We start from the raw sequence: 23,802 nt of genomic DNA, 5'->3' as shown, positions 1-23,802 counted from the left end.
CGGCGCTCTCTGCGCGCACTCGCTGCTGCTGGGAGGACTGACGTGACGAGGGGAAGCAGAAGCAGCCGGAGCGGGCGGAGGAGGAAGAGGAAAATGGCGGAGGCGGCGGCGGTGTCTCAGCATCGCTTCTTCTGCCACCATTGTAAGGGGGAGGTCAGCCCCAAGCTGCCGGTGAGTACCGAGCTCCCCCTGACAGGGCGGAGCCGCCATTGTGACAAGGCAGTGATGGCCCTTGAGATGCTCTGCAGTAGGATGGGGCCCCTGGGAGCAGGATGGACATGTGAGGAGAGATGGGGCCCCTGTCAGGGGTTTGCAGTGTATGAGGGGCCCCAGGTGAGGTGAGATGTGGGGATCTACCTGTCACAGCCAGGTAGATTCAGGGATCCAGTGGAGATCCAGCCGCCCTGATAGGATCCAGTGGAGATCCAGCCGCTCCGCTGGGATACGGCGCTTTCTCACCATCTGCGTTGCTTGCTGTCAGTGAACGGGGACGCTCAGAGCAAAGGGTTTGTTACATTGTATCCGCCTGCCGACATCAGCACTCCTAGTGATACATTGTATCCGTCCGGCATCATCCACACCGACACATTGTAACAAGTAATGGGTCCCCATGGTTAAGGAGATTTACCATGCAAGGTCCTGGGAAAGCTGTGTGATGGCCAGAAGGACAATCATTGTCGCTGTGGGCAAAAGGCACGTGGCAGTGGTAAATTGATGCCTCTTCTCTCCTGCTGTACAAGCACAGTGGAAGTGGTCACCCAGCTTTCCCAGGACCCTTAATGATGAGTATGACAGATCTGGGAGAGCTGGGTGACAACCGATACAACCATCAGGACAGGTGCAGCAAGTGGTCACCCAGTTTTCCTTGGCCAGTTATACAGTAATGGATCCCCATGACTAAGGAGATTTGCCATGCAGGGTTCTGGGAAAGCTGGGTGATCATTACCGCTGTCACGTGCCTTTTGCTGATGGTGACTAACTGATCTGTCCGAAGCCGCTTCACTCCTGCCGTGCAGAAGCCTGGGACAGCTGGATGACAACAAATATGTCCGTCAGTAAAGAGCAGTGGGAGTGGTCACTCAGCTTTCCCCAGGCTACTATGCCGTAATGGGTCCACATCGCTAAGAAGACTTACCATTCCGGGGCGTGGGACAGCTGGGGGACAACTAAAATGTGTAGCAGAAGTGGTCACCCAGTCTTTCCCAGCCAGTTATAAGTAAAGGATCCCACTCTGCCCTGCAGGATTCTGGGAAAGTTGGATGACAACCAGCGGGACCATTATTACCATTGACAGCTGGTGCAACAAATAAGATTTACCTGATGCCTCTTCTTTCTTGCCCTGCAGGAGTCTGGGACAGCTGGGTAACAACTAATGGCCGCTGGTGCAGTGGGAGTGGTCACACAGCTTTCCCAGGACCCTAAATGAGAGGTCTGTGGTGCAGAAGGAGTCTGGGGGAGCTGGGTGACAACAATATGGCCGCCAGTACAGATGCAGCGAGTGATCACTCAGCTTTCCCTGGCCAGTTACGCAGTAATGAGTCCACATGGTTAAGGGACTTTGTCATGCAGGATTTTGGGAAAGCTGTGTGATAACCAGGACCACAATCACTACTGCTGCCAGATGGCTTTTCCTGACTGTTTTAAACTGATCTGCCTGATGCCTCTTCTGTCCTGCCGTGCAGAAGCCTGGGACAGCTGGATGACAACAAGTACGGCCGCCAGCAAAGACGCAGCAGGAGGAGGTCACCCAGCTTGTCTTAAAGTGATGCATCCCCATGTCTAAGCAGATTTGCCAAGCAGGGATCTGGGAAAGCTGGGTTATAACCAGTGGGGCCATCATTACCAATATCACCCAATTCCATCTGCCTGATGCCCCTTCTCTGCTGCCATGCAGCAATCTGGGAGAGCTGGTTGACAACCAATGCGGAAAACAGTAGAAGGGTTCACTCAGCTTTCTCTGGCCAGTTATACAGTAATGAATCCCTTTGAGTAAGGAGATTTGCCCTGCAGAACTCTGGGAAAGCTGGGTGACAACCAGAAGGGATTTCAGTACCGCTGCTACACAGTTGCATCCGCCTGATGCCTCTTTTTTCCTGCCATGCAGAAGTCTGGGAAAGCTGGGTGCCGACCAGGAAGCTAGCTGCAGTCTATAACCCTGCTTTTCTGGGCTCCTGAATGCCTCGTCTGGCTGCATTTCCTCTAGAATGGACTTGCAGCGTCTGAGAAAGCTGGATGCTGACTGCTACGTCAGCCGCAGAATCACCCCTCTTTTCCGTGCTCCTGAGCTGCACACAGATGACTGCTCTAGAGTGTCACAAGTACAGTGACTGTAGTGTGCTGATACCTGCGAGCAATCGCTGGCGCACCCGCTGGCTTCACTCTTTCATTGCCCAGGGCTGTTCCCACAGGTGATGTCATCGGGGTGCTGCCAGTCATGTGGTACCCGACGCTGGCACATGCATAGAGAGCTATCATCACCCATCTTTCCTGAACTCCTGACTGACACGCCTGCTCAGCGCCCCCTGTCTGCACTGCTCCGGGAAAGCAGTATGGCCGCCAAAGCTGCTGCTACAACCTGCCTGGCACAGATTTACCTCTCAGGGTTTCGGGAGAGCTGAGTCCCATCCTCTGAGATCTGCTGTTGTTGGCGAGTCCCTGGCACGTCTTACCGCTTCCTGCAGGGCACACAGCAGGGGGCGTGAGCTGGCACATGCTGCACAGCAGAGCTGAATGTGCGCCATTAAAGGGACAATAGCCGCATTCTGAAATAGAGGTTGCACTCTGATAATCCGGCACCCGCTCCTGTCTGCTGCAGGGGCGCGAGGTCTATGGCGAGGGGCAGAACTACTCTCCATAACGGCAGCGTGGTCAGACCCCCGACAGCCTTGCTCCTGCGCTGCGGCTGCAGATGAGACCAAACCATGTCTGAATGGTCCATTATGGTCAGATTTCCCATTGAAAGAGTCTCATCCCTTTATTTAAAGGGGAAGTGTGATTATTAAATGCCCCAGTGCTGGTCCGGAGGGGTAGGAGATAGGATGTACTCCTCCAGTAGAGGGCGCCGTGACAGGTGCCCTTTGGTGCACAGCAGGTTTCTGGAGTCGGATGCTGCTTGTTACGTCAGGACCAGTGCCCCTCCCCCGCCCCCCCTATCATACAGTTTTCCGCCATTTGGCCGCGTTTCAAGGTGACTCCACACAAAAAATCCCGAGCAGTGCGCACTTTGTTTAGTCTGCGGGAAATCGCCGTCACTCCACATCCAGCGTGTGAAGAAAGTCTGCCTGTAGCCGGCTCAGATGGCTGATAACAGGGAGCAGTAGGTGACATTCACCCATATAGCGGTCTCCGCACGTCTCGTCTTCCCGCTGTCCCCAGTGACAGAATCTACTGCAACTTCTCAGCCAATCGGCAGCAAAAGGCTGAAATGTTATGTATATCGGACTATATGGTATCCATGGAGTACCGCCATACAGTGATCACACATGACAGTAACCTAGTATGTTAGGCTGAAAGAACCCCCGGACCATCCAGTTCAGCCTGTTACCCCCCAGTGTTGTTCCAGGGGAAGCCAAAAAAAACCAAAACTATTTGGTAAAAGCCAGTTTTCATCATTGAAGGGGAAAAAACTTCTTCCCGACCCCAATCTGACAATTGGAACCGTCCCCAGATCACCGACCCTCCTGAGTAATCAGTGATATAACATGTAATATTATTACACTGCGGGCCCCTCTTGTACTCCTCCAGGGAGCTCCACATCACCACGTCCGCAGGCAGAGAGATCCATGGTCTCACTGCTCTTACAGTAAAGAACCCACTTCTATGTCCGTGTAGAAACCTATTTCCTCGAGACGTATAGGATGCCCTCTTTTTACAGTCCTGGGTATAAACAGATGATGGGAGAGATTTCTGTATTGCCCCCTGATATTTTTATACATAGTTATTAGAGTGCCCCCTTGTGACAGTCCTGGGTATAAATAGACTAGTGAATATTAGGAAATTATAGTACCAGTGTTTCTGGTGGCGCAATGTGCCACAGAGCTGTGCTACATGGTACATGCATTATGATCCCCACACATCACACACAGCTCTGCTACATCCATCCTGACCCCCACACATTACACACATAGCTCTGCTACATCCATCCTGACCCCCCACACATCATACAGCTTTACTACATCCATCCTGATTCTCACACATTACACACACAGCTCTTATACATGGTACATCCATTATGATCCACACACATCACCCACACAGCTCTACTACATTTATTCTGACCCCACACATGACACATAGCACAAGACACGCACAGCTCTCCTGCATGGTACATCCATTATGATCCCCACACATCACACACAGCTCTACTACATTCATGTTGATCCCCACATAAGACAAACACAACTTGGCTCCTCCCACAGCAGTGAAGCCACTGCAGGTCCTCCAGTCCACCGGATCTCTGTGGTGGTGGTAGGTCGGTGTCTTCTGTCAGGACTGCTGAGTTGTGTCGGAGATAATAACTGCTTAGTTGTATTCTCATTGTGTTATTTTTGTTCTCCCCTTGTTAAGAGCCCGAACTGTGTTGTTCTTCTGTCGGTCAGACTCTGTGTTTTATATAGGTTATAGGACCTGCGATGATGTCAATAGGGGGCGGAGTGATGACCTAACCAGGGGTGGAGCATGAGAATCACTCACATACTAACTGACGAGTGGTCATTAGTAGTTTGATGATGTGAGAGATCTCTGAATTGTCCCCTGATATATCTATACACAATTATTAAAGCGCTCCCTTGTTACAGTCCTGGGTATAATAGATAATGGGAGATCTCTGTACTGACCCTGATATATGTAGACATAGTTATTAGAGCGCCCCCTTGTTACAGTCCTGGGTATAATAGATGATGGAGAGATCTCTGTATTGTCCCCTGATATATTATACATAGTTATTAAAGGGCCCCCTTGTTACAGTCCTGGGTATAAGAAGGTGATGGGAGAGATCTCTGTACTCACCCTGATATATCTATACATAGTTATTAGAGCGCCCCCTTGTTACAGTCCTGGGTATAATAGATGATGGAGAGATCTCTGTATTGTCCCCTGATATATTATACATAGTTATTAAAGGGCCCCCTTGTTACAGTCCTGGGTATAAGAAGATGATGGGAGAGATCTCTGTACTGACCCCTGATATATCTATACATAGTTATTAGAGCGCCCCCTTGTTACAGTCCTGCATATAATAGATGATGGGAGAGATCTCTGTACTGACCGCTGATATATAATACATAGTTATTAGCGCGCTCCCTTGTTACAGTCCTGGGTTTGAATAGATGATGGGAGAGATCTCTGTACTGACCCTTTATATATTTCTACATAGTTATTAAGTCTTTTTTTTTTTTACTAAACTAAATAACCCCCATTTTGATAAGCTCTCTGGGTATTGTAGTCCACCTATTAGATTTATTACTTTAGTAGCCCCCGGTATTAGTGTATCTTGACGCCACCAGGAAGCTACGGGTTTTGACAGGAGGAACGCCCCTCTCACACCCCTAGCTCCTGATTGGCTCACTGTCCCTGCGCTGTTGGTTCCCTGTGGCAGTCCCCCACTGCTGTTGCCTTCCTTCAGTAGTAATCCACTAAGCCGTGTGGCCTGCAGCGCTGTGCGATCCCTCCTTTACTCGCGGACTGTGCGTCCAGCGGCTGACAGTGTCTCTGCAGCCCCCCCTCCGGCCAGTGGCTTCCCTGAAGGCGGCTGCGATTTCAATGTGAAATGGGAGGGAGAAACAGCCGCGATGTGACAGTGACACGGGGGGGGGGGGGGGGAGTTAAAGACGCTTCCCTCCCTGCTTTTAACCCCCCCCGCTGCACTGCAAACGTATGGTGGTCCCGGCTTCTGGATGACCGTTGGCGAAGCCCTTGCTGCACATGGAGCGGCTGTATCCCTTTTCTGTAATCTGTTGTGCCCTTTCAGAATCTGCAGCCGAAGCACCTCTGGAGCCAATCGGGTACAGGAGGCGTGACCCCACTGTCAGTCTTGACTCCACCAGTAGTTCCTGGTGGTGTCAAGATACAATAATACCATGTCCTTCTTGAGTACCAATGCCCAAAACTGTCCCCAATATTCCATGTGTGGTCTGACCAGTGACTTGTAAAGCGGAAGAACAATGTTCTCGTCATGCGCCCCTGGACCTCTTCTGATGCGCCCCATGATCCTGTCTGCCCTGGCAGCAGCTGCCTGACACTAGTTGCTCCAGTTAAGTAACCCCCCCCCCCCCCCCCCCCCCCCCAAAGTCCTTCTCCATGTCAGTGTTCTCCCATTAGTGTGTAATAGTGACCTGTGCAGAACATTACATTAATCATAAGCTGTCCACGTGTCCCCACCGCATTATATTGTACCCCGCAGTTCTTTCTGCTCTGCCTTGGTGTTATTTTTGCGGTGTGGCGCCCTCTGGGGACGGTTAGAATAAACCACCTCGCTGCTGTTCTCACAGTTCTGCGGGCGCTTCTGTCTGTGAGTCTATTAATACCTCGCGCCTCCTCGTCTCCGGGGGCGCCGCACTCCTCACAGCTTCCATTTATATACCTGAGCCGCCGTTGGTGTAATCTGCACAGGCAGCAGATAGGGCGGCGTAGCCGTTAGAGGTGCCAGTGACAAACCCCAGATATGGATCTTGGCACCAGATTGGCGGCGGTGAGTGATGAGTCCACGCTGCCCAGCTGGTACCTGGTTATCTCTGTGGGAAAGCTGGGTGCCCGCCTCACAGTGGCACGCTGATGCATGGAAGGAACGATGGCGGCATTGTCTTGCTCAGCTGCCCTTCATGATATTTGAGCGCACGGTGTCGTATCTCAGGGGGGCACGGGCACCAGCTGCTGTATACAGAGATATGGCTGGTTACCTGGCAACGTCCGTCGTCCTCAACATGTCTCAGGAGGGGGTACCGGGAGATTCACGGACCACCACTCAGTGCACCCTGGAATGTGGCAAACTCCACACCTCAGCCCATGGGCTGGCATGCTCCTGTCGTGCCCGGAGCTGCTACCACCCTGGTTAGAGCTGGAGCTGCATTCACCAGGCGGTTACTCTGGTCACACCCAGAGCTGTTATACTAATCTTTATACAGCTCCAGCATGTTCCACAGTGCTGTATACTTCATAGTGTCCAATCCGGTTACACCCAGAGCTGTGCTCACTGTTCTGCTGGTTTCGGCTGCCTGTCCACGGGCATAGCGATATCCCACTGCGGATCTCAGCCGCCCGGGAGCCGGAGCCAGCAGACGGATCTCCAACAACGTCTAACAACATAGAGCTGACATAACAAGTGAGGGATAGCAGAATAGTGAATGCTGCTCTGGAGGCAAGTGGAAGGCAGGATGAAGCTCTAGTGGTGATTGGAGTAGAAGACCGCTCTAGTCTGCGTCACTTTCTTCGCCTCACTCTCCTCTTTCTTGTCTTCCAGGAATATATATGCCCACGATGTGACTCTGGTTTTATTGAGGAGGTGACTGAAGACTCCAGGTAGGTGCCACTCACATGTGGGGAATTGAAACCTGAGCAGCTTGGGATGTGACTAGAGTATAAGGCACCGTCTCCAAAATTCCATCTATTAGGGATATGTGTATTTGTTTAACGGTGGTCAATTCTGAGTGTCAGTTCACAAAATTGGTGATGCAGCTTTGGATGTGACTAGAGTAGATCACTCAGTCCTCACCTGATTCTACGCTGCCCCTTCATGACTGCCCAATGTAAATTCCTGTCGGGCAGTCCTGACGTACGTATGCAGTGGGTTAAAGAGCCAAGTCTGCGCCATACCTGATGGCTATCAGCTGTTTCTGATAGCTGACAGCCTCCGGCAACTGCTGCTACTAGAGCTGGCTTTGATCGTGGCTGTTAACAGTTTAGTAGTCAGTGGGAGGAGGGGGTGACCCCTTCCCGGACCATATCAGCACTCCCATCATCAGAGGGTAGTGGTGAGCTGGCATGGCAGCTCCGAGCCTACTGAAGGCTCCCATGCATAGATGCTGGTGGCAACATTGAAAGTCACAGTATACTGCAATACTGAAGTACTGCAGTATATATTACAAGCAATCAGATGATCACAAGTCCCCTGTGGAGACTTAATAACAGTGTAAAATAGATGTAATAAGTGTAGAGAAGAATGGGCTCTTATCTCGTGTATATACGCGGCAAAATAGAACATGCTCCCTATATTGTGCTCACGTATTACGCAACTCCACACTCTAATGTGAGCGGAACTGCATAAGGCAATGTAATTGATTGCCTGTGAGATAGCGCGTATCACACGAGTGTACGGAGCTGTGTAATGTGTTGGAAACGGTCGTCTGAGCCCGGCCTAAAGGACGTGGCCCCCCCCCCCCCCCCACGTTTTTGTATTATCCTCCCCATTTTTAAAAGGCATAACTTGGCTCCATCCGTCTGCGGGATGAGTCGTATTTTTCAGGGGCACCGGAAACTCTTTAAACATGTAGATGAGGTGGAGTGAAATGGAAAAAAATGAAATTCCACCATTTTTTTTGGGGGGGGGGGGGGTTGTTTCTACGGCATAAAATTATTTTCTGACCGCCAGAACTTTTATTTTTCCGTCGACATGGTTGTGCGAGGGCTCGTTTTCTGTGGGGCGTCTTGTAGTTTGTATTGGTACCATTTTGGAGTAGATCCAGCTTTTTGATTGCTTTTTATTATATTTTTTTCTTAGAGACGGGGTGACTTTTTTTTTATTTAGATTTTTTTTTTTTATTAATGTTTGTGTTTTTATTACCTTTTTTAAATGTTTAATAAAACTTTTTAAAACTGCCCCCAAACTCCCGTCAGGGCATTTAATGCTGCTGTCAGAATTGACAATGGCATTTGGAAGTTAACAGCATTCGGTGCTAATTGGACCTTTTTGTGGGCGGGGGGGCAGCTGTAATAAGGTTGGCACCAATTTTTATATGGATCCAAACCCCCGCCCCCTCTACCCCTCCATAATGCCTTGAACCTGCAGGATGTAACTGTACGAGGGGGTGCTGATAAGGCTTTGTGTTTTTTTTTTTTTGTTTCTATGGTAACGAATGTTACATGACATGAAAGCCTTATTCGTCTAATATATGTCTTCAAAATTTAGTGTTTGTAGCTTATAGCAACATTGATCTCGGCACGCGGGAAAACAAAGTGGCGGAGTCTAAGGCGATATTCACAGCAAATGGGAGCAGAGGAGTGATACAATTCTTGTCAGTCCGCGAAGGATATTCATGGTGATATGTCGCAGACATTGGGCGATCAATGCCCTCCATATTCTACAGTTAAGAACTGGGTTGCCAAATTTAAAACGGGCCACTTCAGCACCAATAATGAGGAACGTCCTGGACGACCGAGAGAGGTTGTTGTTCCGGAGATCGTCGATGCTGCGCACAACCTCATACTGGAGAATCGGTGAACTTCAGCTGCAGGAATAGCAGACATCATGGGGATTTCTGGTGAACGTGTTTGTGTCATCATCCATGAACATTTCAACATGAAGAAGCCATCTGCAGAGTGCGTCCCCAAATGTCTGACAACAGATCAGAAAAGCATGACAGTGAAAACTTCCCGGTCCATTTGTCAGCGTTTCAGGACTGATAAGAACTTCCTGGATCGACTGGTCACCATGGATGAGACCTGGATTTATTTGTGTGACCCTGAAACCAAGGAGCAGTCAGAAGAGTGGAGGCACAGTGGTTCTCCTCGCCCAAAGAAGGTCAGTCACTAAGGTGATGGTGTGTTCTGGGATAAGGAGGGCATGCTGCTAGTGGACTATCTTCAAAATGGTTCCACCATCAATGCAAGGTATTACATTCAACTTTTGGACCAATTGAAGGCAGCTCTGAAGACCAAAAGATGCGGCAAGCTGTCCAAAGGAATCTTGTTCCTGCAACACAACGCCTCCGCTCACACTGCACAAGTGACCGCGGCAAAACTGGTGGAGCTAGGCTTCCAGCTGGTTGACCACCCACCTTATTCACCAGATCTAGCTCCCTCCGACTATCATCTGTTTCCAAACCTGAAGAAACACCTCAAGGGTACCAAACTTCACTCCATTTCTGATGCCATGGCTGCTACGGATGACTGGTTTGAGGCACAACCGAAATCCTTCTTTTTGCAAGGCTTACAGAACTTGGAATCCCGATGTAAGAAGTCTGTTGACCTCAGTGGAGAGGATGTGGGATAAATGGAAAGTTTCATCTTCCTATCTCGTTGCTTCCTGGGTAAAGCCAAAGCCTTCTCAGCAGCCCCTCGTACATTCTAGAGTGTTAAGCCTACGAGATTTCCACGGGAGAAATGCAGCTTCAAAACCTGCGGCCTTTCACCGCAGATTTTGGAACGGCTTCGCTGCCTGCGTTCCGCCACGACCGACTCTCCCCATAAAGAGGAGAGAGGCCACCGCGGAAACGAGGAAAGAATCGACATGCCGCGTCTTTGAATTCAACGGATCGTCCGCTTTGCTGGCTGATCCCGGGATAAAAAGCCGCAGGCGGAATTTCCATGCAGAAAGTCTACATGGAAATTCCGCATCAATTACGGCCTGTGTGACTCCCGCCTAAGGGGTTAAACCGTTATTTATCCCGCTCGCTGGAAACTATAAAACGTTAAAGAAAAATGTGATGTTACAGTTACAATTTTTTTTTTTGATATACCGACTTCCAAAAATTAGAATAAAAAGTAATCAAAAAGATGTTTGCACCCCAAAATGTTGTCGCTAACTGCAGCTCACCCCCTAGCCCCCGCAGCCCAATCAACCTAAAAATAAAGTTACGTCTCTCTGAAAAAGGCGTCGAAAAGCAATTGTTTCAGAAAAAAATTATTTACTCTTTAAAAATAGAAAATCCTAAAAAAGTATAAATCTGGTATCAATGTAGTTGTACCGACCCCGACAGCAAAGGTCATAGGTCACTTTACTGCACTGTGAATGCTGTAAAACACGAACCCCCAGACGTCACGCCAGCGCAGAAAGAAAAAGGTTATGGCGCTTGGAATGCGGAACAGAAGAAAATAAGAAAAATGAAAATCTCTGCTCTTTATTGCCTATCCATCTAATCTCATCCTCCAGTCACATCCAAAGCAGCTGTATCTCCCAGAATGCACTGCAGCTTATCACTGAAGACACTGAACCAGTGGGGTGCAGCAGTGAGATTGGAGGGTAACAGGAACGCATCTTTGGATGTGACTAGTGGCCCTTTTAGACAGGACGAGAATTTCATGATTCTCGTTTGCTAGTGATGTCATCAGCAGGATGGCGAGGGGCATTATCACCCACCTGCCCGTGGCGCCGCCTGTTTATACCGCACAATTCTCGTATGTTTGAACCATGTTATGAACAGTAATCGCTCCCCGGCATTCTGGGGGGCAGCAGCTTGCGGTGTGAGCTGTGCACTGGGGAGGAGTCATTGTAATCCTCTTCCTTTTGGGTTTCAGTTTTCTAGATGCTGGAGGGAACACAATAGACGATAATGGGACGACGCACTTTGCAGAGGTGAGTGCTGCAGCTTCACTGCGACCCCTCGGAGGCCGTCCATAATCACTGTGGCTCCTGGGGGGCTTCTTTGTTCCTGTTTGCCGCGGATGGTATTGGGGAGCGGGCCCTTTACGTGCTTTTCTGTTTCCAGCTCTGGGACCACTTAGACCACACCATGTTCTTCCCCGACTTCCGGCACTTTCTGAGCGGCAGCTCCTTGGACCAAGACAATAGAGATGGCGAACGGCGCCATCAGGGCCACTCAGACATCAGGGTGACCCGCCGGCCCCCAAGACAGCCCACCACCCGGTACAGGTCCCGCGTCAGCTCCCGGCCCGACCGCTCACCGGCTATCGAAGGGTATGTTATCTGCAGTGGGTGTGGCCTGGGCCTCCCATAATCCTTTGCTGTTCTGACAATACTTGTGATAGTTGAAGGGTCAGGTTGGCTGTGACAACCTGCCATGTGCATCAATGGGGAGTGGTTGTCAGACTGCTTGTGTTCTTAAAGGGGACTGCCACAAGATGATGGGAGGGAACGGGGGAGGTCGGACTACCATAAGATGATTGGCGGGGACGGGAGGGATCGGACTACCACAAGATGATTAAGGGGGGGGAGGGTGCAGGGGAAGAATCTCACTAGCACAAGATGATTGTTGGGGGACAGGATCATACTGCCATAAGATGATTGGGGGAGCAGGGGAGGGATCACACTGCCACAAGATGATTGGGGGAGGGGCGGCAGGGGAGGAATCACACTACCACAAGGTGATTGGGGGGAGCAGGGGAGGGATCACGCTGCCAAAAAATGATTGGGGGGGGGGGGCAAGGGAGGGATCATCATGCTACCACAAAAGGATTGGGCGGGCTGGGGAGGAATCGCACTACCACTAGATGATGGGGGAGGGGGGGGGGGAGAGATCGCACTACCACCAGATGATTGGGGGGCGGGGGGGAGGGATCACACTACCACCAGATGATTGGGCGGGTCGGGGAGGAATCGCACTACCACTAGATGATGTGGGGGAGGGGGGCAGGGGAGGGATCGCACTACCACAAGATGATTGGGGGGGGGGGCAGGGGAGGGATCGCACTACCTCAAGATGATTGGGGGGGCAGGGGAGGGATCGCACTACCACAGGATGATTGGGGGGGGGGGCAGGGGAGGGATCGCACTACCACAGGATGATTGGGGGAAGGGGGGGGGAGAGATCGCACTGCTACCAGATGATTGGGGTGCGGGCAGGGGAGGGATCACACTGCCACAAAATGATTAGGGAGGGCAAGGGGGTGATCACACTGCCAGGAAATGATTGAGGGGGGGGGGGGCAAGGGAGGGATCACACTACTGCAAGATGATTGAGCGGGGGTAGGGGGGTGCAGGGGAAGAATCTCACTAGCACAAGATGATTGTGGGAGGGGCAGGATCACACTGCCGTAAGATGATTGGGGGGAGCAGGGGAGGGATCACGCTGCCACAAAATGATTGGGGGTGGGTCGGGGCAAGAGAGGGATCATCACGCTACCACAAAAGGATTGGGCGGGCTGGGGAGGAATCGCACTACCACTAGATGATGGGGGGGGGGGGGGGAGAGATCGCACTACCACCAGATGATTGGGGGGCGGGGGGGGAGGGATCACACTACCACCAGATGATTGGGCGGGTCGGGGAGGAATCGCACTACCACTAGATGATGTGGGGGAGGGGGGCAGGGGAGGGATCGCACGATCACAAGATGATTGGGGGAGGGGGGCAGGGGAGGGATCGCACTACCACAGGATGATTGGGGGGGGGGGGCAGGGGAGGGATCGCACTACCACAGGATGATTGGGGGAGGGAAGGGGGGGGGGAATCACACTGCCACAAGATGATTGGGGGGAGCAAGGGAGGGATCACACTGCCACAAAATGATTGGGGGGGGGGGGGCAAGGGAGGAATGACATTGCCAGGAAATGATTGGGGGGGGCAAGGGAGGGATGACACTGCCACAGGCTGATTGGGGTAGGGGGGGCAGGGGAAGGATCACACTACCACAGCATGATTGGGGGGGGGGGGGGACGCAGGGGAGGGCTCGCACTACCACAGGATGATTGGGGAAGGAGGGGGCGGGGGAGGGATCACACTACCACGGGATGATTGGGGGGGGGGGGGGACAGGGTAGGGATCAAACTACCACAGGATGATTGGGATGGGGCAGGGGAGGGATCACACTACCACAAGATGTTTGGGGAGGGGGGCAGGTGGGGGATGATCACACTCCCACAAGATGATTTGGGGGGGGGGGAATCACACTCCCACAAGATGATTGGGGGGGGGAATCACACTCCCACAAGATGATTGGGGGGGGGGAGGGAAATCACACTACCACAAGATGATTGGGGGGGGGGGCAGGGGAGGGATCACACTACTGCAGGATGATTGGGGTAGGGGGGGGCGGGGGAGGGATCACACTACCACAGGACGATTGGAGGGGGCGGGGGAGGGATCACACTTCCACAGGATGATTGGAGCGGGCGGGGGAGGGATCACACTACCACAGGATGATTGGAGCGGGCGGGGGAGGGATCACACTACCACAGGATGATTGGAGCGGGCGGGGGAGGGATCACACTACCACAGGATGATTGGAGCGGGCGGGGGAGGGATCACACTACCACAGGATGATTGGGGAGGGGGGCAGGGGAGAGATCACACTACCACAGGATGATTGGGGGGGCAGGGGAGGGCTCACACTACCACAGGATGATTAGGGAAGGAGGGGGCGGGGGAGGGATCACACTACCACGGGATGATTGGGGGGGGGGGAATCACACTACCACAAGATGATTGGGGGGGGGGGGAAATCACACTACCACAAGATTCGGGGGGGGGGGGGGGGGAAATCACACTACCACAAGATTCGGGGGGGGGGGGGGGGGAAATCACACTACCACAAGATTCGGGGGGGGGGGGGGGAGGGAAATCACACTACCACAAGATGATTGGGGGGGGGGCGGGGGGGATCACACTACCACAAGATGATTGGGGGGGGGCGGGGGGGATCACACTACCACAAGATGATTGGGGGGGGGGCGGGGGGGATCACACTACCACAAGATGATTGGGGGGGCGGCGGGGGGGGGGGATCACACTACCACAAGATGATTGGGGGGGGCAGGGGAGGGATCACACTACCACAAGATGATTGGGGGGGGCGGCGGGGGGGGATCACACTACCACAAGATGATTGGGGGGGGCAGGGGAGGGATCACACTACCGCAGGATGATTGGAGCGGGCGGGGGAGGGATCACACTACCACAGGATGATTGGGGGGGGGGGTGGGGAGAGATCACACTACCACAGGATGATTGGGGGGGCGGGGGAGGGATCACACTAACAGGATGATTGGGGAAGGGGGGGCAGGGGAGGGATCACACTACCACAGGATGATTGGGGGGGGGGGGGTGGGGAGAGATCACACTACCACAGGATGATTTGGGGGGCGGGGGAGGGATCACACTACCACAGGCTGATTGGGGTAGGGGGGTCGGGGGAGGGATCACACTAACACAGGATGATTGGGGAAGGGGGGGGGCAGGGGAGGGATCACACTACCACGGGATGATTGGGGGGGGGGCAGGGGAGGGATCACACTACCACAAGATGATTGGGGGGGGGGGATCACACTACCACAAGATGATTGGGGGGGGGGATCACACTACCACAAGATGATTGGGGGGGGGATCACACTACCACAAGATGATTGGGGGGGGGATCACACTACCACAAGATGATTGGGGGGGGGATCACACTACCACAAGATGATTGGGGGGGGGATCACACTACCACAAGATGATTGGGGGGGGGATCACACTACCACAAGATGATTGGGGGGGGGATCACACTTTCACAAGATGATTGGGGGGGGGATCACACTACCACAAGATGATTGGGGGGGGGGGGGGATCACACTACCACAAGATGATTGGGGGGGGGGGATCACACTACCACAAGATGATTGGGGGGGGGGGATCACACTACCACAAGATGATTGGGGGGGGGGGATCACACTACCACAAGATGATTGGGGGGGGGGGATCACACTACCACAAGATGATTGGGGGGGGGGATCACACTACCACAAGATGATTGGGGGGGAGGGATCACACTACCACAAGATGATTGGGGGGGGGGGATCACACTACCACAAGATGATTGGGGGGGGGGATCACACTACCACAAGATGATTGGGGGGGGGGGATCACACTACCACAAGATGATTGGGGGAGGGGATCACACTACCACAAGATGATTGGGGGGGGGATCACACTACCACAAGATGATTGGGGGGGGGGATCACACTACCACAAGATGATTGGGGGGGGGGGGATCACACTACCACAAGATGATTGGGGGGGGGGGGGGATCACACTACCACAAGATGATTGGGGGGGGGGGGGGATCACACTACCACAAGATGATTGGGGGGGGGGGATCACACTACCACAAGATGATTGGGGGGGGGATCACACTACCACAAGATGATTGGGGGGGGGGGATCACACTACCACAAGATGATTGGGGGGGGGGGATCACACTACCACAAGATGATTGGGGGGGGGGATCACACTACCACAAGATGATTGGGGGGGGGGGATCACACTACCACAAGATGATTGGGGGGGGGGGGGATCACACTACCACAAGATGATTGGGGGGGGGGGGATCACACTACCACAAGATGATTGGGGGGGGGGGGATCACACTACCACAAGATGATTGGGGGGGGGGATCACACTACCACAAGATGATTGGGGGGGGGGAAACACTACCACAAGATGATTGGGGGGGGGGCGGAGGGGATCACACTACCACAAGATGATTGGGGGGGGGGGGCGGAGGGGATCACACTACCACAAGATGATTGGGGGGGAGCGGGGGATGATCACACTACCACAAGATGATTTGGGGGGGGGGGGGGGAAATCGCACTACCACAAGATGATTGGGGGGGGGGGGCGGAGGGGATCACACTACCACAAGATTGGGGGGGGGGGATCACACTACCACAAGATGATTGGGGGGGGGATCACACTACCACAAGATGATTGGGGGGGGGGATCACACTACTACAAGATGATTGGGGGGGGGGAAACACTACCACAAGATGATTGGGGGGGGGGGCGGAGGGGATCACACTACCACAAGATGATTGGGGGGGGGGGGGCGGAGGGGATCACACTACCACAAGATGATTGGGGGGGAGCGGGGGATGATCACACTACCACAAGATGATTTGGGGGGGGGGGGGAATCACACTACCACAAGATGATTGGGGGGGGGGGGCGGAGGGGATCACACTACCACAAGATGATTTGGGGGGGAGCGGGGGATGATCACACTACCACAAGATGATTGGGGTAGGGGGGGGGGCGGGGGAGGGATCACACTACCACAGGATGATTGGAGCGGGCGGGGGAGGGATCACACTACCACAGGATGATTGGGGGGGGGGGGGCTGGGGAGAGATCACACTACCACAGGATGATTGGGGGGGCGGGGGAGGCATCACACTACCACAGGAAGATTGGGGGGGCGGGGGAGGCATCAGACTACCACAGGCTGATTGGGGTAGGGGGGTCGGGGGAGGGATCACACTAACACAGGATAATTGGGGAAGGGGGGGCAGGGGAGGGATCACACTACCACAGGATGATGGGGGGGGGGGGCGGGATCACACTACCACAGGCTGGTTGGGGTAGGGGGTCGGGGGAGGGATCACACTAACACAGGATGATTGGGGAAGGGGGGGCAGGGGAGGGATCACACTACCACAAGATGAAATGGGGGGGGGGAATCACACTACCACAAGATGATTGGGGGGGGGGGGAATCACACTACCACAAGATGATTGGGGGGGGGGGGGGGAATCACACTACCACAAGATGATTGGGGGGGGGGGGGGGGAATCACACTACCACAAGATGATTGGGGGGGGGGGGGGGAATCACACTACCACAAGATGATTGGGGGGGAGCGGGGGATGATCACACTACCACAAGATGATTGGGGGGGGGGGGGGGAAATCACACTACCACAAGATGATTGGGGGGGTGGGGGGGGGGGAATCACACTACCACAAGATGATTGGGGGGGGTGGCGGGGGGGGGGGGGGAAATCACACTACCACAAGATGATTGGGGGGGGGCAGGGGAGGGATCACACTACCGCAGGATGATTGGGGTAGGGGGGGGCGGGGGAGGGATCACACTATCACAGGATGATTGGAGCGGGCGGGGGAGGGATCACACTACCACAGGATGATTGGGGGGGGGGCTGGGGAGGGATCACACTAACACAGGATAATTGGGGAAGGGGGGGCAGGGGAGGGATCACACTACCATAGGCTGATTGGGGTAGGGGGTCGGGGGAGGGATCACACTAACACAGGATGATTGGGGGGGGGCAGGGGAGGGATCACACTACCACGGGATGATTGGGGGGGGGCAGGGGAGGGATCACACTACCACGGGATAATTGGGGGGGGGGGGGGAGGTATCACACTACCACAGCATGATTGAGGGGGGGGGGGCAAGGGGAGGATCACACTACCACGGGATGATTAGGGAAGGAGGGGGCGGGGGAGGGATCACACTACCACGGGATGATTGGGGGGGGGGGGACAGGGGAGGGATCACACTACCACAGGATGATTGGGATGGGGCAGGGGAGGGATCACACTACCACAAGATGATTGGGGGGGGGGGGAATCACACTACCACAAGATCATTGCATAAAAACCCCAATAGGCAGGAGCCAATTAGCCCTTTTGGGGGAAAAAAATTCCTTCCCGACTCCCTAATGGCAATCGGACTGTTCCCTGGATCAACCCCTAATAGGTATACCCGGATTAACAGTTGACCTAAGATTTATATCCTGTAATATCCTTCCCCTTCAGAAAGACATCAAGGCCCCTTTTTAAAGTCCTCTATGGATTTTGCCATCACCACGTCCTCAGGCAGAGAGTTCCACAGTCTCACTGCTCTCACAGTAAAGAACCCTTTTCTGTGTTGGCGATGAAACCTGCTTTCCTCTAGACGTAGCGGATGCCCTCTCGTTACCGTCGCAGTCCTGGGTATAAACAGATCATGGGAGAGATCCCATGTCCTAATGTAAGCCTAAGAAGTATAGTAACCCTCAGCCTAAGGCTGCAGCGCTGGCACAAATCAATGCGCACGCTGCAGCCCCTGCGCTCCGGGTAAGTCCCTTGCTCCATGAGGTTCGAGGCTGTAGCGCAGGCGGCTGCTGAATGTTTTTTTTTTTTTTTTTTTTTTAAAGAATCTTTAATGGCCTTGCAGAACCTGCCGGCCAACAGCCTGTGCACCCAATCTGGTACAGGGGCGTCACCCCCCTGTCAATCTTAACTCTACCATGAATACCTGGGGGCGTCAAGATACAATAATACCAGATCAGGCTACCACAAAATGATTGGGGAAAGGGGGGGGGGGTGGAATCAGACTACCACAAGATTAGGGAGGGAGAGGGGAGAGAGCAGACTACTATAAGATGATTGGGAGGGGGGAATGGGAGGGATCAGACTACCACAAGATGATTGGGAGGGGGGAATGGGAGGGATCAGACTACCACTCCTATTCTCTTACCTGTCGGGTGATTTTTGGGTGCATTTCCCCTGTGTTAATGACTCTTTACTTTTTTTCACAGAATTATCCAGCAGATCTTCGCCGGGGTCCTCGCAAATCCACCCTTACCTGGGTCCCCCCACCCTTTCTCATGGTAGGTGTCTCTGATCATAGCTGGAGTGTAAAGCATGGGGGAGGAACATGACGTGATGGATTTCACACCGTACGCTGATCCCATAAGACCACTTTTAGGCCTTCCTCACGCAGGCGTTTTTGTACAGCGTTTAGCGCTGCCTTTTCAGCACTGCGCTAAACGCTGTACAACGCTCTCATTCATTTCAATGGGGCTGCTCACACAGGGCTTGTTTTTTTTTTTGGGGGGGGGGGGGGTTGGCCATTTTCAGCCCTGTGTCGCCCATTGAAATGAATGGGAAGTGGTTTCAGCACTGCTTAAAACGTGCCACAACTTGGTACTGCGCTCTTGACAGCGCTAAATGCAAGCGCTAGCTGTCCTACCTAGCAGGCCCCGTCCAGGTCCTCCCGCTGCTCTCTGGGCACTATTTAGCACCGACAGCATCTTTTGCTGAAAATAGGGTTTGAAGACCCGCCTCCAGCAAAAGATTGCTCTGATTGGCTGAGCCAACGCTCGAGGAACCAATCGGAGCAATCATTTGCTGGAGGCGGGGGTCTTCAATCCCCGTTACTAGCAAAAGATGCGCTCACAAGTGCCCGGAGAGTAGCGGGAGGGACCCAGATGGCGCCCACTAGGTGGGTATTGTTTTTTTTTTTCAGCTTCCTTGCCAGCGCTGCTGAAACCGCAGTAAGTGCAGTGTTGAAAAAACTCCGTGTGAGGGAGGCCTTAGTCCTTATCCTATCACAGGGGGCGCTGTAGGAAAGAGTAGGCAGCACTGACTGGACAGCTGGGAAGGTTTTGTCACCCCCTGTTGTCAGGGCAATAAAACGGCAAATGGAAAACTACCTTCGAGAAAAAAGTAATGAATAGGAAGGGGTTATGATGCAGCGCTCCTGCATATAAAGAGGCCGATGTCACAATGTATAACAATGGTAGCAGCCTGCGGGGGGCGCTCATCCACGACCTCTGTCATCAGTGCTTACAGCTGGTGTCGGGATTATATTACACACCTCTGTAATGTAATAATCCCTCCAGACACTGGATGACAGCAGAGCCAAGCTGCGGGGCTCCATGCCAGACTGTATCTGCTGCCCCCCTGTGGTTGGGTATGACATAACACATGACCTGAATGTGCCCTCTCTCGGCCCCTGTGGTGGGTTATGACACAATATTGCATGAATGTGCCTCTGCTGCCCTCTGGTGCTAAGTTCATGAACTTTTCCTTACAATGTATAACTTTTGGTTTTCCTCTAAGGAGCGGGATGCTTCATTCCAACCCTGGTGACTACGCCTGGGGGCAGAGCGGCTTGGACTCCATAGTCACTCAGGTGAGGGGCGCCATTACAGCGGGCACCTGAATGTGAGGACAGTTCAGACCAGCGGGGCAAATATGTGCCATACTGGACCTGATTGGTGGGAGGTTGCCATGTGTAGTCACATCCCATCTCTTGTTCTCTGTTATCAGCCAGTACAGACGGCCTGGAATAGTTTAGTGCACTCCCCTTTCTCAGGTCACTTCAGTTTTGTAAGCCGTAGGGGGGAGCGAGGCTCCGGAGATCGTAACTTCTGATCCTTTTTATCATCAACAGCTTTTGGGCCAACTAGAAAACACCGGCCCCCCGCCGGCCGACAAGGAGAAGATCTCGTCCCTGCCGACGGTCACCGTAACTCAGGAGCAAGTGGGTGAGTAGCGGGCTGCAAGGGGTTAATAATCCCCCACCCCTCCCCCACAGCTCCCGGTGACCCGTTTTCTGTCCGTCAGATCTGGGTCTGGAGTGTCCTGTGTGTAAGGATGACTACACCGTATCCGAGCAGGTCCGACAGCTGCCCTGCAACCACTTCTTCCACGGAGACTGCATTGTGCCTTGGCTGGAGATGGTAATTATACGTCTGGCCCCTGTAGAGGTGGGTGGGGGTCATTAGATCTGGGGCTGTGAGATTTTATAGGATTTGGTACAGCAGCGCCATCTGGAGGTCATGTAGAAAATTGCACACAGCAATCTGCTGCATCACCAGGCAGAATTAGCACTCATGAATGGAGCATGGCAGTTAATTACCCCGTGGAAGCCATATTGGATGTCACCCAGCTTTCCCAGAAGCTTTGGGGTCTTTGAATGAAGCGGGTGAGTTCTGCACCTCCCCCTTCCCCACTTCTGACGTTTAACCCCTTGTCTCTTCACAGCACGATACTTGCCCGGTTTGCCGAAAGAGTTTAAACGGCGAGGACTCGACGCGACAAGCGCCCGGCTCCGAGGCCTCTACCAGTAACAACTACAGTGGTGAAAGCCAAGCGCATGACAGATGGACCTTCTAAAGGTGGCCCCGCTCCCAGGGGCCCGGCATTCCTGCAGCAGCGTGTACATTGTGTGAGAGAGACTTCATCGCCAACCACATCCGAGAACTGGCAGCGGTGGTCCCAACCAAAAAAGGTGTTTTACATTTCCTCCTCCGTCTGACGGGCCCCTCCGAGGCCATTGGTCAGTCAGGTCACATGATCCGCTCACGTATTTGGAGGTAGTTTGTATGGACGTCCTATTACTTGGACTATAGACTGGACGATTCGGCCCTCATCCCCTCCCCCACCTCCTAACATCTCGCCGCGCTGAGGGTGGGGCCGGGTTCTGGGCCTATGTTTTTTTATTTTTTTTCTTTTGCACATAAGCTCCTCCCCCCTCAGATTCTCCCGTTTTTTGGTTTTCCTTTGGCGGCTTGTGGGGAAGATCCAAAAATTGTGAAGGCGGAAAAATCTATAACGTAAAATATTTGTAAATTTAAGATAAATTTGTTCATATACCCGGAGCGCCACCGCGTCCGCCCCTGAGTGTTGTGGAACTACATCTCCCAGCAGCCCTCCTGCCGGTGAGGCCGAGGAGATATTGCAAGGCATCTAGGGCTGCATGGCAACTTCTGGCCGTGCCACCATTATCACGGTTTAGCCGTGCCGTCGCGCTCTGTCATTGGAGTCGCAGTAATATGAAGCTCTCACTGCGGTCAATGACAGAGCGAGGTTGCAGGCTACACATCTGTTCCGCCATGTAGTCCTCACCTAGAGGCAGTGTACCACTGCACGGTCTTATTACTAACACTTTCTGAGTTCCTATGACACTGCTGCTGTTCTGTGTTATCAGCCAGGAGGTAATAATGTGTTAACAAGGGGTTCTGATTACTCTGCCTCATCCTACACTACAGCCACATGTCCTTTGCTCAACTGATAACTGGGGAGAAAGGTGGTGTACTCAGTGATGTCACCGCTGCTCTCTAGTGATTGATAGGCTACATTCTTAGTGATGTCACTGCTGTGCTCTAGTGATTGGACAGGTGGCGTTCTCAGTGATGTCACCAATGCTCTCTATGATGGATGGGCTACATTCTCAGTGATGTCACCGCTGCTCTCTATGATGGATGGGCTACGTTCTCAGTGATGTCACCAATGCTCTCGATGATGGATGGGCTACGTTCTCGGTGATGCCACCGCTGCTCTCTATGATGGATGGGCTACGTTCTCGGTGATGCCACCGCTGCTCTCTATGATGGATGGGCTACGTTCTCGGTGATGCCACCGCTGCTCTCTATGATGGATGGGCTACGTTCTCGGTGATGCCACCGCTGCTCTCTATGATGGATGGGCTACGTTCTCGGTGATGCCACCGCTGCTCTCTATGATGGATAGGTGGTATTCTCAGTGATGTCACCGCTGCTCTCTAGTGAATAGAGGGTAACCACTCTCTACAGATTATGGTAAAATTCTGGTTTCCTGTATCTACCACTAGGGGAAGTCCTGGAGATTACTACATTTAGTGTATCAACCCCAAACTAAATGTCCAAGACCGGACTGCAGAGATTGTGATAAAAAAACTGTTTATTAAGAATTACATAGATAATAAAATCCTAACCATGAAGGAAATGCACATAATGAAGTGTTACCTCGTAACCGAGGCTCTGGAAATCCATGCGCCCCGATGCGCACGTTTCGTCCCTGGATGAAGCTAGGGGGGAAACCTGTGTGTTGGGGTGCAGGGAACACTTCATTCTGTGCATTTCCTTCATGGTTATGATTTTATTATCTATATAATTCTTAATAAACAGTTTTTTTATGACGATCTCTGCAGTCCGGTCTTGGACATTTATTGTGGTTGTTATATTGGTGGATATGTGGGACTGACATTTTTGGTGGGACTATAGTATTTACATTTAGTGTATGCAGTGAGCGCCCTCTAGTGGCAGTAGCGCTGTATCACTTGGATTTGGAACAGTTCTGATACAGTGAGACACTAGAGGAGATGTCGCACAAAAAGCGGTTATTCCCTGTACACAGGAGAGGGGTGGAGTGGGATCTAACTGCTGGAGCCCCCACCAATCCCAAGAATTGTGGTAGGAGGGCAGCGGTGGTCACACGTGCGCTGCTGCTGGAGCTCTGCTATCCCTTACAAGTTAGAGTAGCGCAGCGGGGCATGTGTGCTGCACTCCATCCTCCTACTTCCCCCCCTTGTAGTCGGGCGGTGCCAGTGTGCCATGCCCCTGCCCTAGTTAGTTGGACGATGCCAGTGTGCTGCGCTCCCCTC

At 53.1% G+C, this 23,802-nt stretch overlaps 1 protein-coding gene across 1 annotated transcript; it reads left to right on the top strand.

Annotated features, from left to right (window-relative positions):
- The first annotated feature begins 16 nt into the window (after positions 1-16).
- Positions 17-22,039, top strand: RNF115 (ring finger protein 115). Its single transcript, XM_066608716.1, has 9 exons — positions 17-171; positions 7,457-7,515; positions 11,449-11,506; positions 11,640-11,848; positions 19,190-19,261; positions 20,496-20,568; positions 20,830-20,923; positions 21,003-21,118; positions 21,423-22,039. The coding sequence occupies exons 1-9, from the start codon at positions 94-96 to the stop codon at positions 21,552-21,554; spliced, it is 891 nt and encodes a 296-aa protein (XP_066464813.1). The 5' UTR covers positions 17-93; the 3' UTR covers positions 21,555-22,039.
- The last annotated feature ends 1,763 nt before the right edge of the window (positions 22,040-23,802 follow it).

Source organism: Eleutherodactylus coqui, chromosome 6, assembly GCF_035609145.1.
Source record: "Eleutherodactylus coqui strain aEleCoq1 chromosome 6, aEleCoq1.hap1, whole genome shotgun sequence".
Lineage (NCBI taxonomy): Eukaryota > Metazoa > Chordata > Amphibia > Anura > Eleutherodactylidae > Eleutherodactylus > Eleutherodactylus coqui.
Note: the sequence above shows the minus strand (reverse complement) of the source record. Positions and strands in the feature narration are given on the sequence as shown.